Source organism: Bufo gargarizans, chromosome 3 (assembly GCF_014858855.1).
Source record: "Bufo gargarizans isolate SCDJY-AF-19 chromosome 3, ASM1485885v1, whole genome shotgun sequence".
NCBI lineage: Eukaryota > Metazoa > Chordata > Amphibia > Anura > Bufonidae > Bufo > Bufo gargarizans.
Genome location: NC_058082.1, coordinates 208,396,650 through 208,417,329, shown reverse-complemented (window position 1 = coordinate 208,417,329; position 20,680 = coordinate 208,396,650). Strand labels below are relative to the sequence as shown.

General features: G+C 40.0%; 1 protein-coding gene across 1 annotated transcript in view; it reads right to left on the bottom strand.

The window, feature by feature from the left end:
• LOC122931271 (cytochrome b-245 heavy chain) overlaps positions 1–20,680 on the bottom strand; it is a 71,007-nt gene that overhangs the window by 30,729 nt on the left and 19,598 nt on the right. The window contains exons 4-6 of the mRNA XM_044285332.1: positions 16,546–16,630; positions 13,548–13,693; positions 10,036–10,226 (exon numbers count right to left, since the gene is read on the bottom strand). Coding sequence (XP_044141267.1) covers positions 10,036–10,226; positions 13,548–13,693; positions 16,546–16,630 — 422 coding nt within the window. The remainder of the gene's footprint in view (positions 1–10,035; positions 10,227–13,547; positions 13,694–16,545; positions 16,631–20,680) is intronic.

Genomic DNA, 20,680 nt, shown 5'->3' with positions numbered 1-20,680 from the left:
TACAGTTCCTTTCTATTCCAAGTAGAGCTATCATGAGAAACAAAGCCAAATCCTTGCTCTTGACACCATTTACCAAGCCATATGTTGAACTCCTTTATGCGCCTCTGCCTATCATTCTGAACATTATGCACAGGCAGAACTTCAGAAAATGAAATGGTGGATGCAAAATCCTGTACGTCATTACCAAGTGTGATAAAAGATTTTTTCACCTCTGACACTTCATTGCAAGCCAGGTCATTTGTCCCTAGATGGACAAGAACATCCACGTCCCCTTCCTGCTTTGCTTGCTTAAGAATATTAATAATACGTCTTCTATCTCTTCTACACTACGTGCAGAATTATTAGGCAAATGAGTATTTTGACCACATCATCCTCTTTATGCATGTTGTCTTACTCCAAGCTGTATAGGCTCGAAAGCCTACTACCAATTAAGCATATTAGGTGATGTGCATCTCTGTAATGAGAAGGGGTGTGGTCTAATGACATCAACACCCTATATCAGGTGTGCATAATTATTAGGCAACTTCCTTTCCTTTGGCAAAATGGGTCAAAAGAAGGACTTGACAGGCTCAGAAAAGTCAAAAATAGTGAGATATCTTGCAGAGGGATGCAGCACTCTTAAAATTGCAAAGCTTCTGAAGCGTGATCATCGAACAATCAAGCGTTTCATTCAAAATAGTCAACAGGGTCGCAAGAAGCGTGTGGAAAAACCAAGGCACAAAATAACTGCCCATGAACTGAGAAAAGTCAAGCGTGCAGCTGCCAAGATGCCACTTGCCACCAGTTTGGCCATATTTCAGAGCTGCAACATCACTGGAGTGCCCAAAAGCACAAGGTGTGCAATACTCAGAGACAGGGCCAAGGTAAGAAAGGCTGAAAGACGACCACCACTGAACAAGACACACAAGCTGAAACGTCAAGACTGGGCCAAGAAATATCTCAAGACTGATTTTTCTAAGGTTTTATGGACTGATGAAATGAGAGTGAGTCTTGATGGGCCAGATGGCTGGATTGGTAAAGGGCAGAGCGCTCCAGTCCGACTCAGACACCAGCAAGGTGGAGGTGGAGTACTGGTTTGGGCTGGTATCATCAAAGATGAGCTTGTGGGGCCTTTTTGGGTTGAGGATGGAGTCATGCTCAACTCCCAGTCCTACTGCCAGTCTTGGAAGACACCTTCTTTAAGCAGTGGTACAGGAAGAAGTCTGCAAGGTAAGAAAAACATGATTTTCATGCAGGACAATGCTCCATCACACGCGTCAAAGTACTCCACAACGTGGCTGGCAAGAAAGGGTATAAAAGAAGAAAATCTAATGACATGGCCTCCTTGTTCACCTGATCTGAACCCCATTGAGAACCTGTGGTCCATCATCAAATGTGAGATTTACAAGGAGGGAAAACAGTACACCTCTCTGAACAGTGTCTGGGAGGCTGTGGTTGCTGCTGCACGCAATGTTGATGGTGAACAGATCAAAACACTGACAGAATCCATGGATGGCAGGCTTTTGAGTGTCCTTGCAAAGAAAGATGGCTATATTGGTCACTGATTTGTTTTTGTTTTGTTTTTGAATGTCAGAAATGTATATTTGTGAATGTTGAGATGTTATATTGGTTTCACTGGTAAAAATAAATAATTGAAATGGGTATATATTTGTTTTTTGTTAAGTTGCCTAATAATTATGTACAGTAATAGTCACCTGCACACACAGATATCCCCCTAAAATAGCTAAAACTAAAAACAAACTAAAAACTACTTCCAAAAATATTCAGCTTTGATATTAATGAGTTTTTTGGGTTCATTGAGAACATGGTTGTTGTTCAATAATAAAATTAATCCTCAAAAATACAACTTGCCTAATAATTCTGCACTCACTGTAGCAGTAGCCCCAGGGAGACATTTCACAAAACCATTTTCTTTAAGCTCCACACTTCTTATGATTGAATCTCCCAGCAACAGCTGCTTTCTTTGAGACTTCACTTTGTCTTTTTTTGTCCTTGGCTGCAGTATTGCATACATTAGACATAGGAGTCGATGGTTTCTCACCCTCTGTGCTTGAGGGCTGAGGGCTAATTTTATTGCAAGTGAGCCAGGATCCAGGAGTCCAGCCGTACCAAGGTAGGAGACACTGTTGACACTAGCACTACTGCTACACAGAGACATTAACCCCCTCTGGCATTCCTCGTACGTGAGTTATTACATCTTAAAGGGCCCTGCAACAGTACCCTGTGCACATTGCAATTGGCGTCACGAAGAAACCATAGAATTATATACATCTATCCTGACCCACTGCATAATTGGCCACCGTACCACGGTCCTGCTCATTGCGGATACAGCAACAGAACCAAGCTGCATGCATAGATACAGTAACAGAACCAAGCTGCATGCACAGATACAGTAACAGAACCAAGCTGCATGCATAGATACAGTAACAGAACCAAGCTGCATGCACAGATACAGTAACAGAACCAAGCTGCATGCATAGATACAGTAACAGAACCAAGCTGCATGCACAGATACAGTAACAGAACCAAGCTGCATGTATAGATATAGTAACAGAATGAAGCCGCATGCATACATACAGTAACAGAACCAAGCTGCATGCATAGATACAGTAACAGAACCAAGCTGCATGCACAGATACAGTAACAGAACCAAGCTGCATGCATAGATACAGTAACAGAACCAAGCTGCATGCACAGATACAGTAACAGAACCAAGCTGCATGCATAGATACAGTAACAGAACCAAGCTGCATGCACAGATACAGTAACAGAACCAAGCTGCATGTATAGCTATAGTAACAGAATGAAGCCGCATGCATAGATACAGAAACCAAAACAAACTCTATGTATAGACAGAGTAAGGCTACTTACCAAGGCTACTCGAATTTGGTGCGGATCCATCATGGATCTGCACAAACGCATCCGTTCAGATAATACAACCGCATGCATCCGTTCAGAATGGATCCGTTTGTATTATCTTTAACATAGCCAAGACGGATCTGTCTTGAACACCATTGAAAGTCAATGGGGAACGGATCCGTTTTCTATTGTGCCAGATTGTGTCAGTGAAAACGGATCCATCCCCATTGACTTACATTGTGTGTCAGGACGAATCAATTTTCTATTGTGTCAGTGAAAACGGATCCATCCTAATTGACTTACATTGTGTGTCAGGACAGATCCGTTTGGCTCAGTTTCGTCAGACGGACACCAAAACACTGCAAGCAGCGTTTTGTTGTCCACCTCCAAAGCGGAATTGAGGCAAACTGATGCCTTCTGAGCGGATCCTTATCCATTCAGAATGCATTAACGGCAAAACTGATCAGTTTTGGACCGCTTGTGAAATCCCTGAACGGAACAGCACCAAGCTCAGTGTATAGATACAGTAACAGAACTAAGCTCAGTGTATAGATACAGTAACAGCACCAAGCTCAGTGTATAGATACAGTAACAGAACTAAGCTCAGTGTATAGATACAGTAACAGAACTAAGCTCAGTGTATAGATACAGTAGCAGCACCAAGCTCGGTGTATAGATACAGTAACAGCACCAAGCTCGGTGTATAGATACAGTAACAGAACTAAGCTCAGTGTATAGATACAGTAACAGCACCAAGCTCAGTGTATAGATACAGTAACAGAACTAAGCTCAGTGCATAGATACAGTAGCAACACCAAGCTCAGTGTATAGATACAGTAACAGCACCAAGCTCAGTGTATAGATACAGTACTCGCACCAAGCTCAGTGTACAAATACAGTAACAGAACTAAGCTCAGTGTATAGATACAGTAACAGAACTAAGCTCAGTGTATAGATACAGTAACAGAACTAAGATCAGTGTATAGATACAGTAACAGAACTAAGCTCTGTGTATAGATACAGCAACAATAGAACCAAGCTCTGTAAAAGTACCAAGCTCTGTGTTGGCATACAGTAACATAACCAAGCTCTGCACATGCATACAGTAACATAACCGAACTCCATGCATGCCGACAGCAACACAACCAAGCTGCATGCATACAGTAACAGAACCAAGTTCTTTGCATATGTACAGCAAAAAAAAAAAAGCTCTGTGCAAAGATACAGTAAAAGAACCAAGCTCTGTGCATGCATATGGAAACAGAGCTTGGTTCTTTTACTGTATATGGAAATACATTTTGGTTTTTCTTTGTTTATTATATATATATATTTTTATTATTATTATTTCCTTTTCATTTGTTTTATGTTTTTGTGACCCCTCAGCAAAATCTATTATGTATTAATATAGGGTTCTAATTTCTTATTTGGATTTAAGTATTGTTTATATAGGTTATTTATCTTAATCCGTTTGCTCTATTTTTTTCTTTCTTCGCTTTGTCCCCTCGCCCACAGTGTATTCTCTGCAAGCGCAGACAGCGCTCCTACCTTGATATGTGGCTTCCGGCATTTGTGGGGGCTTGTCTATGTTTTTGTGGCGAGCCAGGGTGGCATGTGTATATGGTTGATTCACATGGCCTTGATTTGTTGTATACAATGATTTTAAACCATTTCTTGTCATGTCTGTTGCTTTAAATAAATTTGATATGTTTTTAGATGTGCGGCTCTTATCTCAGTATTCTTTTTCTTTGTTATTGCTGTGCTCTGTGCTTTCCTGTGTCATTACATTAGATAGTTAGTTAGCTTATATATATAATACAGATAGTCAGTGTAGGTTAGTTATGGTTCTGCTGTCCATACATACATACATGCTACATACATACATAGTGCTGTGATGTCACAAGTTTACAACAATACTTAGTGCACTAATCACTAATAAGTAGTCAGACCTGTTAAAATGTGAAGTTTCGCAATCGCAAATATATTGGAGCACTCTATCTGCATATAAAGCTATTGTAATGTTCTGCCGTGCCAACCATTTTCTCCAGTCTCCGGAAACTTCTAGCAGCTTGAAAAATGTAGCCTTAGTGACCCACGCCTGTATTGCGCACACATTAGGTGAATATTACATTGCTGATTTTTCGTGATCTAGAAAATAATAGCAAATTCACAAATATATGACGAATATTCAACCAAATATTCGCAAAATATCGCAAATTCGAATATTGCCCCGGCCGCTCATCACTATTCATGACACCAGTGCAAACAAAGGTGATTGTGGCTTGCTGTCAATGGCAGGACACCTAATGGGTGACATGGCACCAAATTCTCTTCTGCTAAGCACCTCGAAATGGTCCAGTCAGAGACAAAGGTGTGTAATAAGGTGCCACCTGTATCTGGATGGTGGACAACCGAACTGTGGGAGCTGCTTGTTGGGAGATGAAATGATCCTCTCTGTGGAACCTGTTCACCATGTGTGCGTGTCCTCTCCTAACCACTGTTTCCAACAAGTCCTAACAGCTAGGTAAGAATGGCCTAGATGGTTCGAAATTCATAGAAACGACCATGCTGCTTCTCTCAGTTCAGTGATGCACTGCCTCTCAAAGTCTGTCTGATGGGCAAAATGGCTTTGAGTGCATCGAAGAGGCATGGCTATCAGTCAACAATCTCTCGCCAAGAGGTACACTACCCAAAAATAGCCTCAGAGCCCCTATATAGGGCAGCGGGTTAAGCGCTTTTAAGTCCTCTTGTGGCAAGACCTGATAGGTGTCTATTATCTATCTCTATTGCTTCATCTGCTTGCTTGAAAGTACAAATTGTGCATCTACAACATTCATTCACATGAAAAAGGTGCATTTAAATGTCTAATTTAAAAAAAAATATATAGATCATATACAACAAAAGTCCAAAGAAAAATATAGTTTAACTTCAGAATTTAAGGCAGACCTGCAACACATTGGGGCAGATTTAACCTCTTCAGGACACATGACGTACCAGTACGTCATGATGTCCTGGTACTTAAGGACACATGACGTACCGGTACGTCATGTGTTGTTCCAATCACTGCCACCTGGCTGGCAGTGATCGGAACAAGGTGCCTGCTCAAATCATTGAGCAGGCACCTAGGCTAAATGTGCGGGGGGGTCCCGTGACCCCCCCCCATGTCGGCGATCGCAACAAACCGCAGGTCAATTCAGACCTGCGGTTTGATGCGCTTTCTGCAGTTTCTGATCCCCGCGGTCCCTGACCGCAGGGATCAGAAACTTTATAATGCCCAAAATATATATGGTTTTTCCTCCCCCTGCACCCCTGAATGATATTATGTGGGCGGGTGGTGCAGGGGGAGGGTTGCGGGCGGTGCGGGAGGCGGGCGGTGCGGCAGGCGATCCCCCGTCCGCCTCCCCTTGAATAATCGTTGGCGTCTAGTGGGTATACCAGGGTGCCAGCACATTGCGTACAGACCGCTGTATGGAAAAGGTTAACAGCGCAGGGAGCTCCCTCCCTCTCCGATCGGGGGGCTGTCCCCCGACACCCCAGTCCTCACCCTTCCCCGTCTGCGCAGTTGTGGCAGACGGGGAAGGTTCCCTCCCTCTCCGATCGGGGGACAGCCCCCCAACACCCCAGTCCTCACCCTTCCCCGTCTGCGCAGTTGTGGCAGACGGGGAAGGTTCCCATGGCAACAGGACACCTGCTCAGGCGTCCTGCTGTCCATGGTGCTGAACAGATCTATACTAAAGACATAGATCTGTTCAGTGTAAGTAAAATACAGTACAGTACTATATATTGTACTGTACTGTATTATACAGACATCAGACCCACTGGATCTTCAAGAACCAAGTGGGTCTGGGTAAAAAAAAAGTAAAAAAAAAGTGAAAAAAAAGTAAAAATCAAAAAACACATTTATCACTGATTAAAAATGAAAAAAATAAAATTCCCTACACATGTTTGGTATCGCCACGTCCGTAACGACCTGATCTATAAAATGGTCATGTTACTTTACCCGAACGGTGAACGCCATAAAAATTAAAAATTAAAAACTATTTTGCCCACCTTACTTCCCAAAAAAAGGTAATAAAAGTGATCAAAAAAGTTGCATGTACGCCAAAATTGTAACAATCAAACCGTCATCTCATCCCGCAAAAAATGAGACCCTACTTAAGATAATCGCCCAAAAACTGAAAAAACTATGGCTCTTAGACTATGGAAACACTAAAACATCATTTTTTTTGTTTCAAAAATGAAATCATTGTGTAAAACTTACATAAATTAAAAAAAAGTATACATATTAGGTATTGCCACGTCCGTATCGATCGGCTCTATAAAAATATCACATGACCTAACCCCTCAGATGACCACCGTAAAAAAATAAAAATAAAAACGGTGTAAAAAAAGCAATTTTTTTGTCATCTTACGTCACAAAAAGTGTAATAGCAAGCGATCAAAAAATCATATCCACCCCAAAATAGTGCCAATCAAACAGTCATCTCATCCTGCAAAAAATGAGATCCTACTTAAGATAATCGCCCAAAAACTGAAAAAACTATGGCTCTTAGACTATGGAGAAACTAAAACTAAAAACTAAAAAAAAAAAAACTGTGCCAAAAAGGTATTTCTTGTTACCTTGCCGCACAAAAAGTGTAATATAGAGCAACCAAATATCATATGTACCCTAAACTAGTACCAACAAAACTGCCACCCTATCCCATAGTTTCTAAAATGGGGTCACTTTTTTAGAGTTTCTACTATAGGGGTGCATCAGGGGGGCTTCAAATGGGACATGGTGTAAAAAACAAACAGTCCAGCAAAATCCGCCTTCCAAAAACCGTATGGCATTCCTTTCCTTCTGCGCCCTGCCGTGTGCCCGTACAGCAGTTTACGACCACATATGGGGTTTTTCTGTAAACTACAGAATTAGGGCCATAAATAATGAGTTTTGTTTGGCTGTTAACCCTTGCTTTGTAACTGGAAAAAAAATATTAAAATGGAAAATCTGCCAAAAAAGTGAAATTTGGAAATTGTATCTCTATTTTCTTGTATCTTGTGCAACACCTAAAGGGTTAAAAACGTATGTAAAATCAGTTTTGAATACCTTGAGGGGTGTAGTTTCTTAGATGGGGTCACTTTTATGGAGTTTCTACTCTAGGGGTGCATCAGGGGGCTTCAAATGGGACATGGTGTCAAAAAACCAGTCCAGCAAAACCTGCCTTCCAAAAACCATATGGCGCACCTTTCACTCTACTCCCCGCTGTGTGGCCGTACAGTAGTTTACGGCCACATATGGGGTGTTTCTGTAAACGGCAGAGTCAGGGCAATAAAGATACAGTCTTGTTTGGCTGTTAACCCTTGCTTTGTTAGTGGAAAAAATTGGTTAAAATGGAAAATTAGGCAAAAAAATGAAATTCTCAAATTTCATCCCCATTTGCCAATAACTCTTGTGCAACACCTAAAGGGTTAACAAAGTTTGTAAAATCAGTTTTGAATACCTTGAGGGGTGTAGTTTATAGAATGGGGTCATTTTTGGGTGGTTTCTATTATGTAAGCCTCGCAAAGTGACTTCAGAGCTGTAGTGGTCCCTAAAAATTGGGGTTTTGTAAATTTCTGAAAAATTTAAAGATTTGCTTCTAAACTTCTAAGCCTTGTAACATCCCCAAAAAATAAAATATCATTCCCAAAATAATTCAAACATGAAGTAGACATATGGGGAATGTAAAGTCATCACAATTTTTAGGGGTATTACTATGTATTACAGAAGTAGAGAAACTGAAACTTTAAAATTATCAAATTTTTCAAATTTTTTGTTAAATTAGGTATTTTTTGGTGCAAAAAATATAATTTTTTTGACTTCATTTTACCAGTGTCATGAAGTACAATATGTGACGAAAAAACAATCTCAGAACGGCCTGGATAAGTCAAAGCGTTTTAAAGTTATCAGCACTTAAAGTGACACTGGTCAGATTTGCAAAAAATGGCCTGGTCCTAAGGTGTAATAAGGCTGTGTCCCTAAGGGGTTAATAATCCTTCCTAATATTTAGACAGTGTAAACTTAGGGGGAAATAATTGATCAAATGAGCTGTGCCAGAAAAGTGGAGTGATTTTGCCTGCTTTATCAGTGGACTAGGTATCTGCACCAAATTTACAAATTTGTGCAAATTTTAGGGTGGTTTGCTCCATGCTCTGCAATTTACTAAGGGGCACGCATATGTTTTATTGGTGGATATATTTTAATCCTGATTTATCATTGCAAATTATTTTTTAAAAAGTTGGGAAAAAAAGTTGTTCCCCGTGTGGCATAGAAACTGAGAGAACCTTTGGAATAACTATGATTAGATTTTAGACAGAAAAAAAACATAGGATTTTCATGTCACAAATTTCACAAATGGTGAGTAACATTTTGTAAATTTAGCTCAAAAATTGCTTAAGGGTCCATTCACACGCCCGTAATTTGGGTCCGCATTCGTTCCGCAATTTGCGGACCCATTCACTTTAAATGGGGCTGGAACAGATGCAAATCCGCATTTCCGCGATCCGCATCCGCTTTTTCGGGATCCGCATCCGCTTTTTCGGGATCCGCAATTCCGTTCCTGAAAAAAATAGAACATGTCCTATTCTTGTCCGCAATTGCGGACCAGAAAAGGCATTTTCTATTATAGTGTCCTATTTTTTTCTGCAATTGCAGACCAGAAAAGGCATTTTCTATTATAGTGTCTGTGATGTGCGGTCCGCAAATTGCGGATCGCACATTGCAGGTGTCCGTGTTTTGCGGATCTGCAAAACACTTACGGATGTGTGAATGGACCCTTCAACCAAGCAGACATTCCATAGAAAGGCCAAAATGTTGCATCTTGATACATTACCCCCTTAGACTAGACAGTCTACAGTAGCTCATGCTTGATGATAAATTTAGTGGATTGTAATAAGACACATTTGTATAACTGTGCACTACCAATTGGTTGGCTTACTTTGCGTCAAACTTTTGGTGCAATTTTGGACATGCTGTACACATAAAACCATCCACCCTTAATGTCAAACAAGTTGGAAACTATTGCAAATGAAGCCAGAATTCTAATGTTTTTAGCTTACTAAATCTTCTCCATCGAGTGCATATTATTGCATAACATGGATTTTCCATCATATACAGTCATTTTCTTTACACAGAATAGTATACAGTAAAATACAGACCCAGCTCCATGGATGACAAGGCCAATGAAGAAGACGACAAAAAGATGATGAGTGTACCAAAAAACTTCAAAGTATGATCTGCGAATAATTTTTGTGGATGAAGTTATTATTAGGATTAAGGCAAGAGTAATCACAACTCCAGTAAGTCCAGCCAGAAATGTGAATGCCACATTAATTCCCCCTATAGGATTCTGTTGGAAAAGAATAACATATATCACCATCAACATCAACATTTGTCAAGTACTGTGAAAACAGGGCACTGACATGTTTGCCGCATTGGCTACTTTTTTAAGGTAATATGATTAGTATAAGCATTTGAGCATTTCTAAGGAACTAAGTGCGGTATATAAAAAAATGTACAAAGTGTTATCTCTTTGAATTAGTTATAGATTATTTTTGTACGCTAAACAAAAGTTATACAGAGCATCCAGGAAAATATTTTTAGCTATATAGTGACACACTGCATCCCATATCTTCAAAACTAAACTGATTTAGCAGTCTGGGGAAGCGACTGAATGTTATCAAGATGTAGGGGAAGAAGAGACTACAAGATCTGACTGTTTGTAGCATGTAACCATGGTGGCACGTAGGTCTACATGAACACAAGACAGTAAAACAGTAGGACATTTTCTTTTTGTATTTTAGATGCATTGAAGCAATAAAACAAAATTGGTTGTAAAGATGGACATATTTTTATGTTATTTAAATGGGTTTTCAATGATATTTTAACTGATGACCTATCCTCCAAACAAGAACAGAAAGGACCGGAACTCGCTGTAAGTTGTCTGCAAAATTCTTGTTTATTGCCACATAATCCTGTGACGCGTTTCGACACTCGAAAGGTGTCTCGCAGGTGTCTTTGTTTGATAAAGACACCTGCGAGTGTCGAAACGCATCACAGGATTATGTGGCCATAAACAAGAATTTTGCAGACAACTTACAGCGAGTGCCGGTCCTTTCTGTTCTTGTTTCGTGGGATGCCAATCCTAGGACGCGAGCACCACAAATTATTTACCTGCAGTGCCGACCTATTGGACTTACCATCCTCCAGATAAGTCATCAGTATATGATCGGTAGCGCCGCAGCCTTCTCTCAGCTCAGCAAGCACAGTACCATACATTGTACAGCAGCTGTGTGGTATTGCAGCTCAGCCATATTCACTTCACTGGGGCTGAGCTACATCTAGGCCATGTGACTGATAAACATGATGTCACAGGTCTAAGTTAACCGTTAGAGGACCGGGCGATTTTCCATTTTTGTGTTTTCGTTTTTCACTCCCCGCCTTCCCAGAGTTATAACTTTTTTAATTTTCTGTTCACAGAGCCTCATAAGGGCTTATTTTTTGTGGGACAAGTTGTACTCTTAAATTGCACCATTTATGGTTGCATAAAACGTAGTGGGAAGCGGGAATTCTTTTTTAAATTGGGTTGAATTGGAAAAAAAACACAATTCTGCCACAGTTATTTTTTTTTTTACGGTATTCACTATGTGGTAAAATTGACCTGTTACCTTCATTCTCCAGGTAAATACAATTACAAGGATACCACACTTGTATGGTTTTTCTTGCGTTTTAATACAGAAAAAAAATTGAAAACTTTTCAAAAACAATTTTTTTTCCATCACCATAGTCTGATCATGTAGTGTGTTAGGGCTCATTTTTTGCGGGGCAATCTTTACTTTTCAGTGATACCATTTTGAAGTGTATGACTTTTTGATCACTTTTTATTTTTTTACATCATACCATAATCCGTACGAGATTAATAATGTTATATTTTAATAGCATTGGCGCACACGGAGATGCCCATGATGTTTATTTTTTAATGGGTTAAATATTTTTATTTTTGGGGAAAGAGGGGTGATTTTAACTTATTTTTTTATATTTTTAAAAAGTCTTTTTTTTTACTTTATTTTTACTTTTTTTTAAGTCATCCTGGGTGACTATAACTGGCAATCATTAGATTGCCCATTGTGTTCATTGATGGCTATATAGCCATAATTGAACACTTCATGTTCAATATAAGAAATCAGTGGCCTGTATTGGTATATTCCACTAATAGCTGCCGAAGCCTGCTTGAGGTTTCAGGCTATTAGTATAGTGTAACCAGTTCCCCGATCTCAGCCGTGGCTCCTGCATCCGGACTCCTCAGATGCCATGATCACATTTGACCACGGCATCTGAGGGGTAAAATGAATGTGATTAGCCTTATGGCTTATTGCATACATGTGCCGCAGGTTTCTGCTGTTTGAAACAGCAGAAACCCGGTGGTTATGGTGCCCGCGAACAGGTGCCATGTTTAAAGACGCGACTTCTGCCTAAGTCACAAAGGGGTTAAGCTGCGAAGGCCACGGCACTCACAGGAATGCTGATGCCTTCTGAAACAGCAGATCGTTGGCTCCGATCACATACTGATGACCTATACAGAGGATAGGTCATCAATTAAAACAGTGTGCCTCCAGCTGTTGCAAAACTACAACTCCCAGCATGCCCGCACAGCCAAAGGCTGTCAAGGCATGCTGGGAGTTGTAGTTTTGCAACAGCTGGAGGCACACTGGTTGGGAAACACTGAATTAAAACATCTTGGAAAAGCCCTTTAAGGCGAGAGTTTATGTATGAGTGATACACAGTAAATAGAAAGAACATTCTTAAATATATATATTACATCTGCACAATTAATTACTTGTCTTTCGCTGCCTAACAATTTCTGGAAATATTAAAATGATGCTGGTTTTCCCCTAGTTTCAGTTCGCTGTTTTCCAATACATTACAAACTTAATTGGGTCATTTAGCCATGTTTGACTTTCTTTCATGTTACTTCTGCTTTGCAACCAAATGATACAGAGAGTGTCCTAAAAAGCAAAGACCGTGAAGGGAATATGAAACCAGAAAATTAGTTACCGGTATACATATTTTTTAAGAATTTTTGTTCAATAATTTTTACAAATCCATATCATTATCTGTATTAAATGGACACCATCAACGATTTTGCATCACATATTTACATCATTATGTGAATACTCTGGGGTTTTTTCTTCAAAAAGTGAATAGATTGTAAGCTTTTGTGAGCAGGGGCCCTCATTCCTCTTGTTTTAATTGTTGACTTGTTTGTTGTTATGTAATGTATGATTATGTTTGTACATAAAGCGCTGTGGAATACGGTGACGCTTTATAAATAGAGATTATTATTATGGTTTTCTAGAATTTTTTGAAGTCACTCCATGTATTCTACTTCCTGCCCTTTAACTTGCTTGGTTTATTGGACCATTCACTGTGGCCAGGGATGGAAAGGGGATGCAGCGTGTCATCATTAAAAAAAAAGCCGGACAATCCATTTAACAGCTTGGGCAAGATGGCTACCCCATAAACATGTACAGAAAAAATTAACAAAAATACACTAGCAGAAAATAAAAATATAAAAAAATCAAACATGTTTCATTATCTGTTTTTAATTAGTTGAAAAATAAAGTGATACATTGCCTTTAAAGAACTGATAAAACGGAATAAGGCTACTCACTGGCACTCTTGAACGAACAAAGTTGAGATATGTTTCATTTTCTTTGTCTTCAAGGTCAGTCAGAAAAGCTTGTATTGTACCGTTTGCCTCGACTCGAGCATCTACCAGCCTTTCCACATTAAACAAATGTGCCACGGTGTGAATAGCTGCAGCAAAATGTTACAATAGTATAAGACAATAATGATGAACAATAATAATGAAGACGTGATTGAAGTGGACATCCACTTTCACATCCTTTCCTAACATTAAAGTGACAGGAAGCACAACAAAAAAAGGATGAATTAGCTAATTATTTCCTATTAAGGACTGTCATTATTTTATTGGGTCTAGGATTTGGGAAGAGCCCTGTAAGTGGATGGCTTTTAATTTTCATTGGCGCATTAGTCCATTTTTGGGTACTTACGACCTATTAATCACTTTTTATAGAATTTATAGGGAGGTACAATTAACAATAAACAGCAGTTTGGCTTTTTGTTTTGCTTTATTTTTGTGACGAAGCTCATTGTGCTGGTTAAATGCCATAATGATTTTATTTTTCAAATCTTTACTGATGTGACAGTATCAATTATGTATACATAGATAGACAGATCGATAGATAGATAATAGATAGCTAGATAGATAGATTAAAGATAGATAGATAGATAGATACTGTATTTTTTGCTTTTTAAAGCACACTTTTCCCCCCAAAAGTGAGGGGGAAATGACCGTGTGTCTTATAAGGCGAATACTAGTATGTATTAGGTGCCGGGAGTGGAGCGCTGCTAGCGATTCCGGTACTCACCCTTCTTGGTTTCCCTTCCTGGGGCTGGCGCTGCACTGTCCTGACTGCGTACAGCATCAGTTTGTACTGCGAGCACAAGCCAGAGAAGACACGGGAGCATGACTTCTGCAGAGACCATCAGATGTGGAGAGGAGTCTGATGAGTTTTTTACTTTATTCTGATCTGAGGTCTGATGGTGTTCTAGCAAGGAGCTCTGATCTGATGGGGGTCTGACATTGTGAGCTGATCTGAGGTCTGATGGGGGTCTGACATTGAGTGATTGTTTACAATTTTGTAAATTTTTCTGAACACTTTCTTATGCCACAATAAAGGACTTGAATATGTGATCACACTTGTAATACACTGTAATACTTCTGCATTACCGCATTTGCATCCACATTATATGCCACTAACTAATATACTGCTATCAGTAGTTCAACAATGATGTCTTCTTCTGTGAGGTTTCACCCCCTTGTTTGTACAATGTACTCAGCGGACTGTACAGTGATCCCATCCTAAACATGGCTACTGATTGAGGAGTAATGTATGCGACACGATACGTCCATCAGCAGCCCCAATTTAAAACCATTGTTTATGGAGAACCACCAAGTGCAATACTTTTCACTAAGGCTGCTGATAGATACTTTGGGTCATTAAAGTCCATGTTTAAGACAGAACCACCATACAGTCCATGGAGCAGACTGTACTAACAAGCGAGCAGCCCTTCCCAGAAGAAGGCATCAGGGCTGAACTGCTAATAAGAGTATATTAGTAAGAGCCATATATTGCTATTTACAACACATTTGTGGAAATAAACAGGAAGTGGCTAGCCCTTTTAACCCCTTCAGGACACAGCCAGTTTTCAGTTTAAGGACCGAGCATAATTTAGCAAATCTGACATATGTCACTTTATGTGGTAATAACTTTGGAACGCTTTTACTTGTTTAGATTGTTTTCTCGTGACACACTGTACTTCATGTTAGTGGTTAATTTGGGTAGCTTTGTTTTACCTTTATCTATATAAAAAAATTTAAAATCTGGATAAATTAGTAATTTTTCTAAATTATAAATTTTTTCTGCTTTTAAGACAGATATTTCACAAAAAGTTATTAACTAACATTTACAATGTCTACTTCATGTTGGCATCATTCGGCAAATGACATTTTATTACTTTAGGACTTTAGAAGGCTTTATAATTTTAGAAGCAATTCAAATTTTCTAAAAACAATTTTTTAAGGACCAATTCAGGTTTGAAGTGAAAAAAAACCACACCCATAAATTACGCAATTTTTAGAAACTATACCCCTCAAATTATTGGAAACTGATTAAAGAGGACCTTTCATGGTGTTTTATTAATTGAGATAAATACCTTCACTTGCCACCCTGCCTGATTTTTTTAAATATCACTCTTACGCCCCACTGTGCCCCCCTGCACTTTTCCCGCTCTGTATGCTAATACTAAGCATCGGTACAGGGAGGAGGAGATGCCAGAGTTTCTTAATGGGCATCTCCCTGGCTGTGCCGTGATCTAATCACAGTGGAGAGCGTCACAGCCAGGGGGGGGGGAAAAGCTCACCTTCTCCCTGGCTGTGACGCTCTCCGCTGTGATTAGATCGCGGCACAGCCAGGGAGAAGGAGACGCCCATTGAGAAACCCTGACATCTCTTCCTCCCTGTACCGATGCTCAGTATTAGCATACTGAGCAGGAAAAGTGCAGGGTGGCACAGCGGGGCATAGGATTATATTTAAAAAAATCTGGCAGGGTGGCAAGTAAAGGTATTTATCTCAATTAATAAAAAAACATGAAAGGTCCTCTTTAGGAAACTTTGTTAACCCTTCAGGTGTTCAACAGGAATTAAAGCAAGAGGATATTACATTTTAAAATTATCATTTTGATGGTTTGAATAGCTCTGTGTGTACAGCTTTATTCCTAGAATTGCTTCTACAGAAAACCACATCCTCATTCTATATCTCAAAACCATCGTTTTCACTGCTGCAGTTTCTTTCCTTTTTCTCAAAATTGCTGGAAATCAGCATCAAAACCACAACAGCTAGGGCCTGATGTGATTAGGATAAAACTGCAGCCTGCATTGTGTGAATGGGAACACATGCTAGAAATTACTGCACTGGCCAAAACAGGCCAAAGAGTAATAAAAAAAAAGCTGAATTGTATTTTGTTAAGCTATGATGACATATATGGCATATGAATACTTATTCTAATCTTTTTTCCACACTAACCTGTATGCAAAGCAATCATCCAAGCAACCATTTTGTGAAAAGTGAGGTTTCTGTCAAGCTGTCTTCTTAGACTTCTCCCACAACACTGGAAAGAAAGTAATGTGAAAAATAGATTTCTAGCTAATTATTGTATTGCAAAAAAATAAAAATAAACAGCAGGAAACTTATATTACTATTGTTAATATATTTTATCTCTCATCCAGGCTCGGACTGGCCCACAGGGGTACAGGTGAATCCACTGGTGGGCCCCTGAGCAAGGTGGGCCCCTAGTCTTCCACCCCCTGCACATGTGGCACATAACACAGTAGACTTATTGTTCTACATAAATATATTCTTTTTTTTATTAAATTTTTTATTATAAATGTTTTACTTCATATAACAATATATACCATCTTTAAAAAAGTCATATATCAATATTACAACAATCTTTAAATACATAACATTATTTTCCCTCCCCTCCCCATCCCACATTCATTATCTGCTCAAAAGAATATAGAAAAACAATAAAAAATAAATAAAAATACAAATAAAAATAACAAAAAGAAATTTCCTTCTATCTCTGTCCCCTCTATCGCGCCCACTCCCCTCGGCCCCACCTGCAACACCCATCATCTCCGAGAAGGAAGCTATGTAAGCCATTTCTGCCATATTCTGGCAAATCTATGTTTTTTCTTGGTATTTATCAGATGGAATTCCTCTCTGGCAAGTGAGGATCTAGTGATCTTCCCCCATTCCCTAATCGTGGGAACCGCACTACCTCCCCAATGTCCAACAATACATATCCTAGCTTGAAAAAGGAGTTTGGAAGCAAATTCCCGATGTTGTCGTGTTTCCATTTTATCCATCACCCCCAGTATACATGTCTCAAAAGAGCTAGGGACTTTAAACCAATGGTATTGCTCTATTCTGTCATTGACCTTACCCCAGAACTCTTGAATCTTTTTGCATTTCCAGAGTATGTGGATATCATCCGCCCCTTCCTTCCCACATTTTAAACAACTAAGCACTTCATTAAAATCCTAGGGGAATAGTAAAGGCGGTATAATATATTAAATTGGGTAATCCTATGGGAAAGTTCTTCGAAACTCTATTTTTTTCCTTTATAGCCAATTCCCAGAACTCTTCTTGCTGGGGGTTCTACATAAATATATTCAATGTACAGCACCTCAACCGGCCTATGTTTATATACAAAACTTGATAGATTATTAAAGAAACTCCTGAGTTTATTAGACACGATCAGAGCTGAGATGACTTCTAGATATAGAGGAAAGCTGCCGGTATCCTCTTTTCCCCAATGACCTCCCTTCTCAAAGTTGCTGCAGGGACAGCCATGTGAGCAGTTAATATTTGAATGTATACGTACGGTGGGCCCCTAAAATAAATTTTACTGGTGGGCCCTAGGCACCCCAGTCCGACACTGCTCTTATCTATCCATTTTCAAGATCTCTGTATTCTGTCAGTGAGAAGAAACATTTTTATTCATAATCAAAGGCTGAAAACCAGTATATACGGTAAACGAAACTCACAGTTGAGCATTCCTAGTTTCGATTATCATCTGTGCACCAAATATATTAGCAGCAAAATATTTTATGGGGAACCATAGATAGGCTTTTTATTCAGCCAGGGCAAAGATACAGTTTGGCATAACTCTGTATTTAGATTAGATACACTGGTCAAGACAATTTGAGTTCATGGCACCCCCTGGTAACAAGGACACACATGCCCCAGTTGCTTCTCTTCAGTCCTATATAATGATACTTTGCTATGATGTCTTCGTGTAGGTAATCTGCTTCACTCTAGAGCAGGGATCAGCAACCTTCGACACTCCAGCTGCTGTGAAACTATAACTCTCAGCATGGAACATGCTCCGCTGTTCTTCTATCTCCCATAGAAGTGAATGAAGCGCTCTGAGAGTTGTAGTTTTAGAACAGCTGGAGAGCCAGAGAGAGTCCATGGTGTTTAGTCCACAGAAGAGTACCTACACTGGATATCACAAGTAGATGGTCTTCACCTATTTATTTGTTATCCTAGCCCAGGCTTGGACTGGCCCACAGGGGAACAGGTGGGCCTTGATCAAGGTGGGCCTCCAGTCCCCCACCCCCTGCACTAGTAGTGCATGGTACTGTAGATGGACTGTACTTCATACAGATAGGCAACATACATATTCTCAACCATATAAAAATGCGGGTAGATTATTTAACAAACTACCTAGTTTATTATTATATATGAATCAGATAGCTGAAATGATGTCTACGAACAGAGGCCGGCCAACCAGTATCTTCTCTCCTTGGGGACCTGCCTTTTCAAAGTCACTGCAGGGACCCCCTACAAAAATCATGTTGCTGCTGCTGCCACTGTGTGAGCATGTAGTACTTTCATGTAGCTTTACAGTGGGCCTCTAGTAGGAATGGTGGGTTCCAGGCACCCCAGTCCAACACTGTCCTAGCCCCATATCTTAGTACTGTGGCTAAGATCGATTTCATATGAGCATGTGTAGTATGGGGAAAAAACTATGTATTATAATGATGCTGTGAGTTCTAGTCCATCCAAGGGTCTACTGTCCTGCACTCATGGCATCATTCACTTTTTGACTGTATGCTCAGAAATGACAATTTTTTAGGTATTTTTCAACCCCCATGGCGATTTCTATAAAAAAAAAAAAAATTATAAATGCTATACCTAGAGCATGCTTCATTGTTATAAGAATGTAAATGGGAGCTGCACTGCACTAACCAGCTCCATCCACTACATCATGGACTGAGCTGTGAAGTTCCAGAACTCTACCCAGTGATTAACTGGGGTAGGGGATGTAAGACCCCCACTGATCTGATATTGATGGACTATCCTGAGGATACGCCATCAATGTAAAAATAGTGGAAAACCCCTTCAACATAAAGCGAAAGAGGAAGTAGCAGTAGAAAAATGAGAAGTGAAGAAATATCAGACTAACTTCAGCAACAATAAAAATACTGGTATTTTCCATAAGAAATGGAATGAAATAGGTTATTTAAGCACTACAGCTGACCTTCTATTTTAGTGAGGAAGTATTTTTGTATGTTATTGAACTTTCTCTATTGACAATTTATGACTAGCGCATCATAATGCAATAATGCACACATTATACATATATGTATTGTGCATATAAGAAGTCACTTCATCAGTGACAGCAAGAACTAGGATGGAGTTGTTGTCCACCTGCAGATGCGTGAAAAAAAAAGAGCTTCTGCAGCTCACTTCGCCGTTCAGAACATCAGTTCTTAATTAGTAGTTCCTGACTGGGTGCTTAATCGGCCTTATATATGCAACTTTCATACTAATATATATAAAAGGGATAATCTGTTAAAGGGAACCTGTCACCAGGATTTTGCGCATAGAGCTGGGGACATAGGCTGCTAGATGGCCGCTAGCACATCTGCAGTACCCAGGTCCCATAGCTCTCTGCGCTTTTATTGTGTTAAAAAACTGTTTTGATTGATATGCAAATGACTGATATGAGTCCTGTATCCGGAGATGAGTCAAGCGGAAAGGAGCCCAGCACCGGAGCGCCGAAATCTCGCGATGCGCGAGCTAGCACATGCGTAGTTCGTTCCCTGTGCTGATGCCAGTACAGGGAATGAACATGATGCCGACACTGCGCATGTGCTAGCTCGCGTATCGCGATATTTCGGCGCTCCAGCTCTGTGACGCCAGCCAGCAAGGAGGAGATTCGGAGGACGCGGGGCGGTGCTGGGCTCCTTTCCGCTTGACTCATCTCCGGATACAGGACTCATATCAGGTCATTTGCATATCAATCAAAACTGTTTTTTAACACAATAAAAGCGCAGAGAGCTATGGGACCTGGATACTGCAGATGTGCTAGCGGCCATCTAGCAGCCCATGTCCCCAGCTCTATGCGCAAAATCCTGGTGACAGGTTTCCTTTAAAATATATCATTTATTTCTTACTTAAAGGGACCCTCCTGTTCAAGAAAAAAATATAACTGGAGAATTCTTACCCAGTGCCCTCCTTTTCATCTTTTCTGCTAATTCCTGGACTCCTTTTATGCCATTGTAGATGGCCCCACCACTGCTTAGTCTAATTCACACTGTGCATTTGGTAGCCCAAGACATTTCCTTCCGGTTTTAGATTGGCCAGC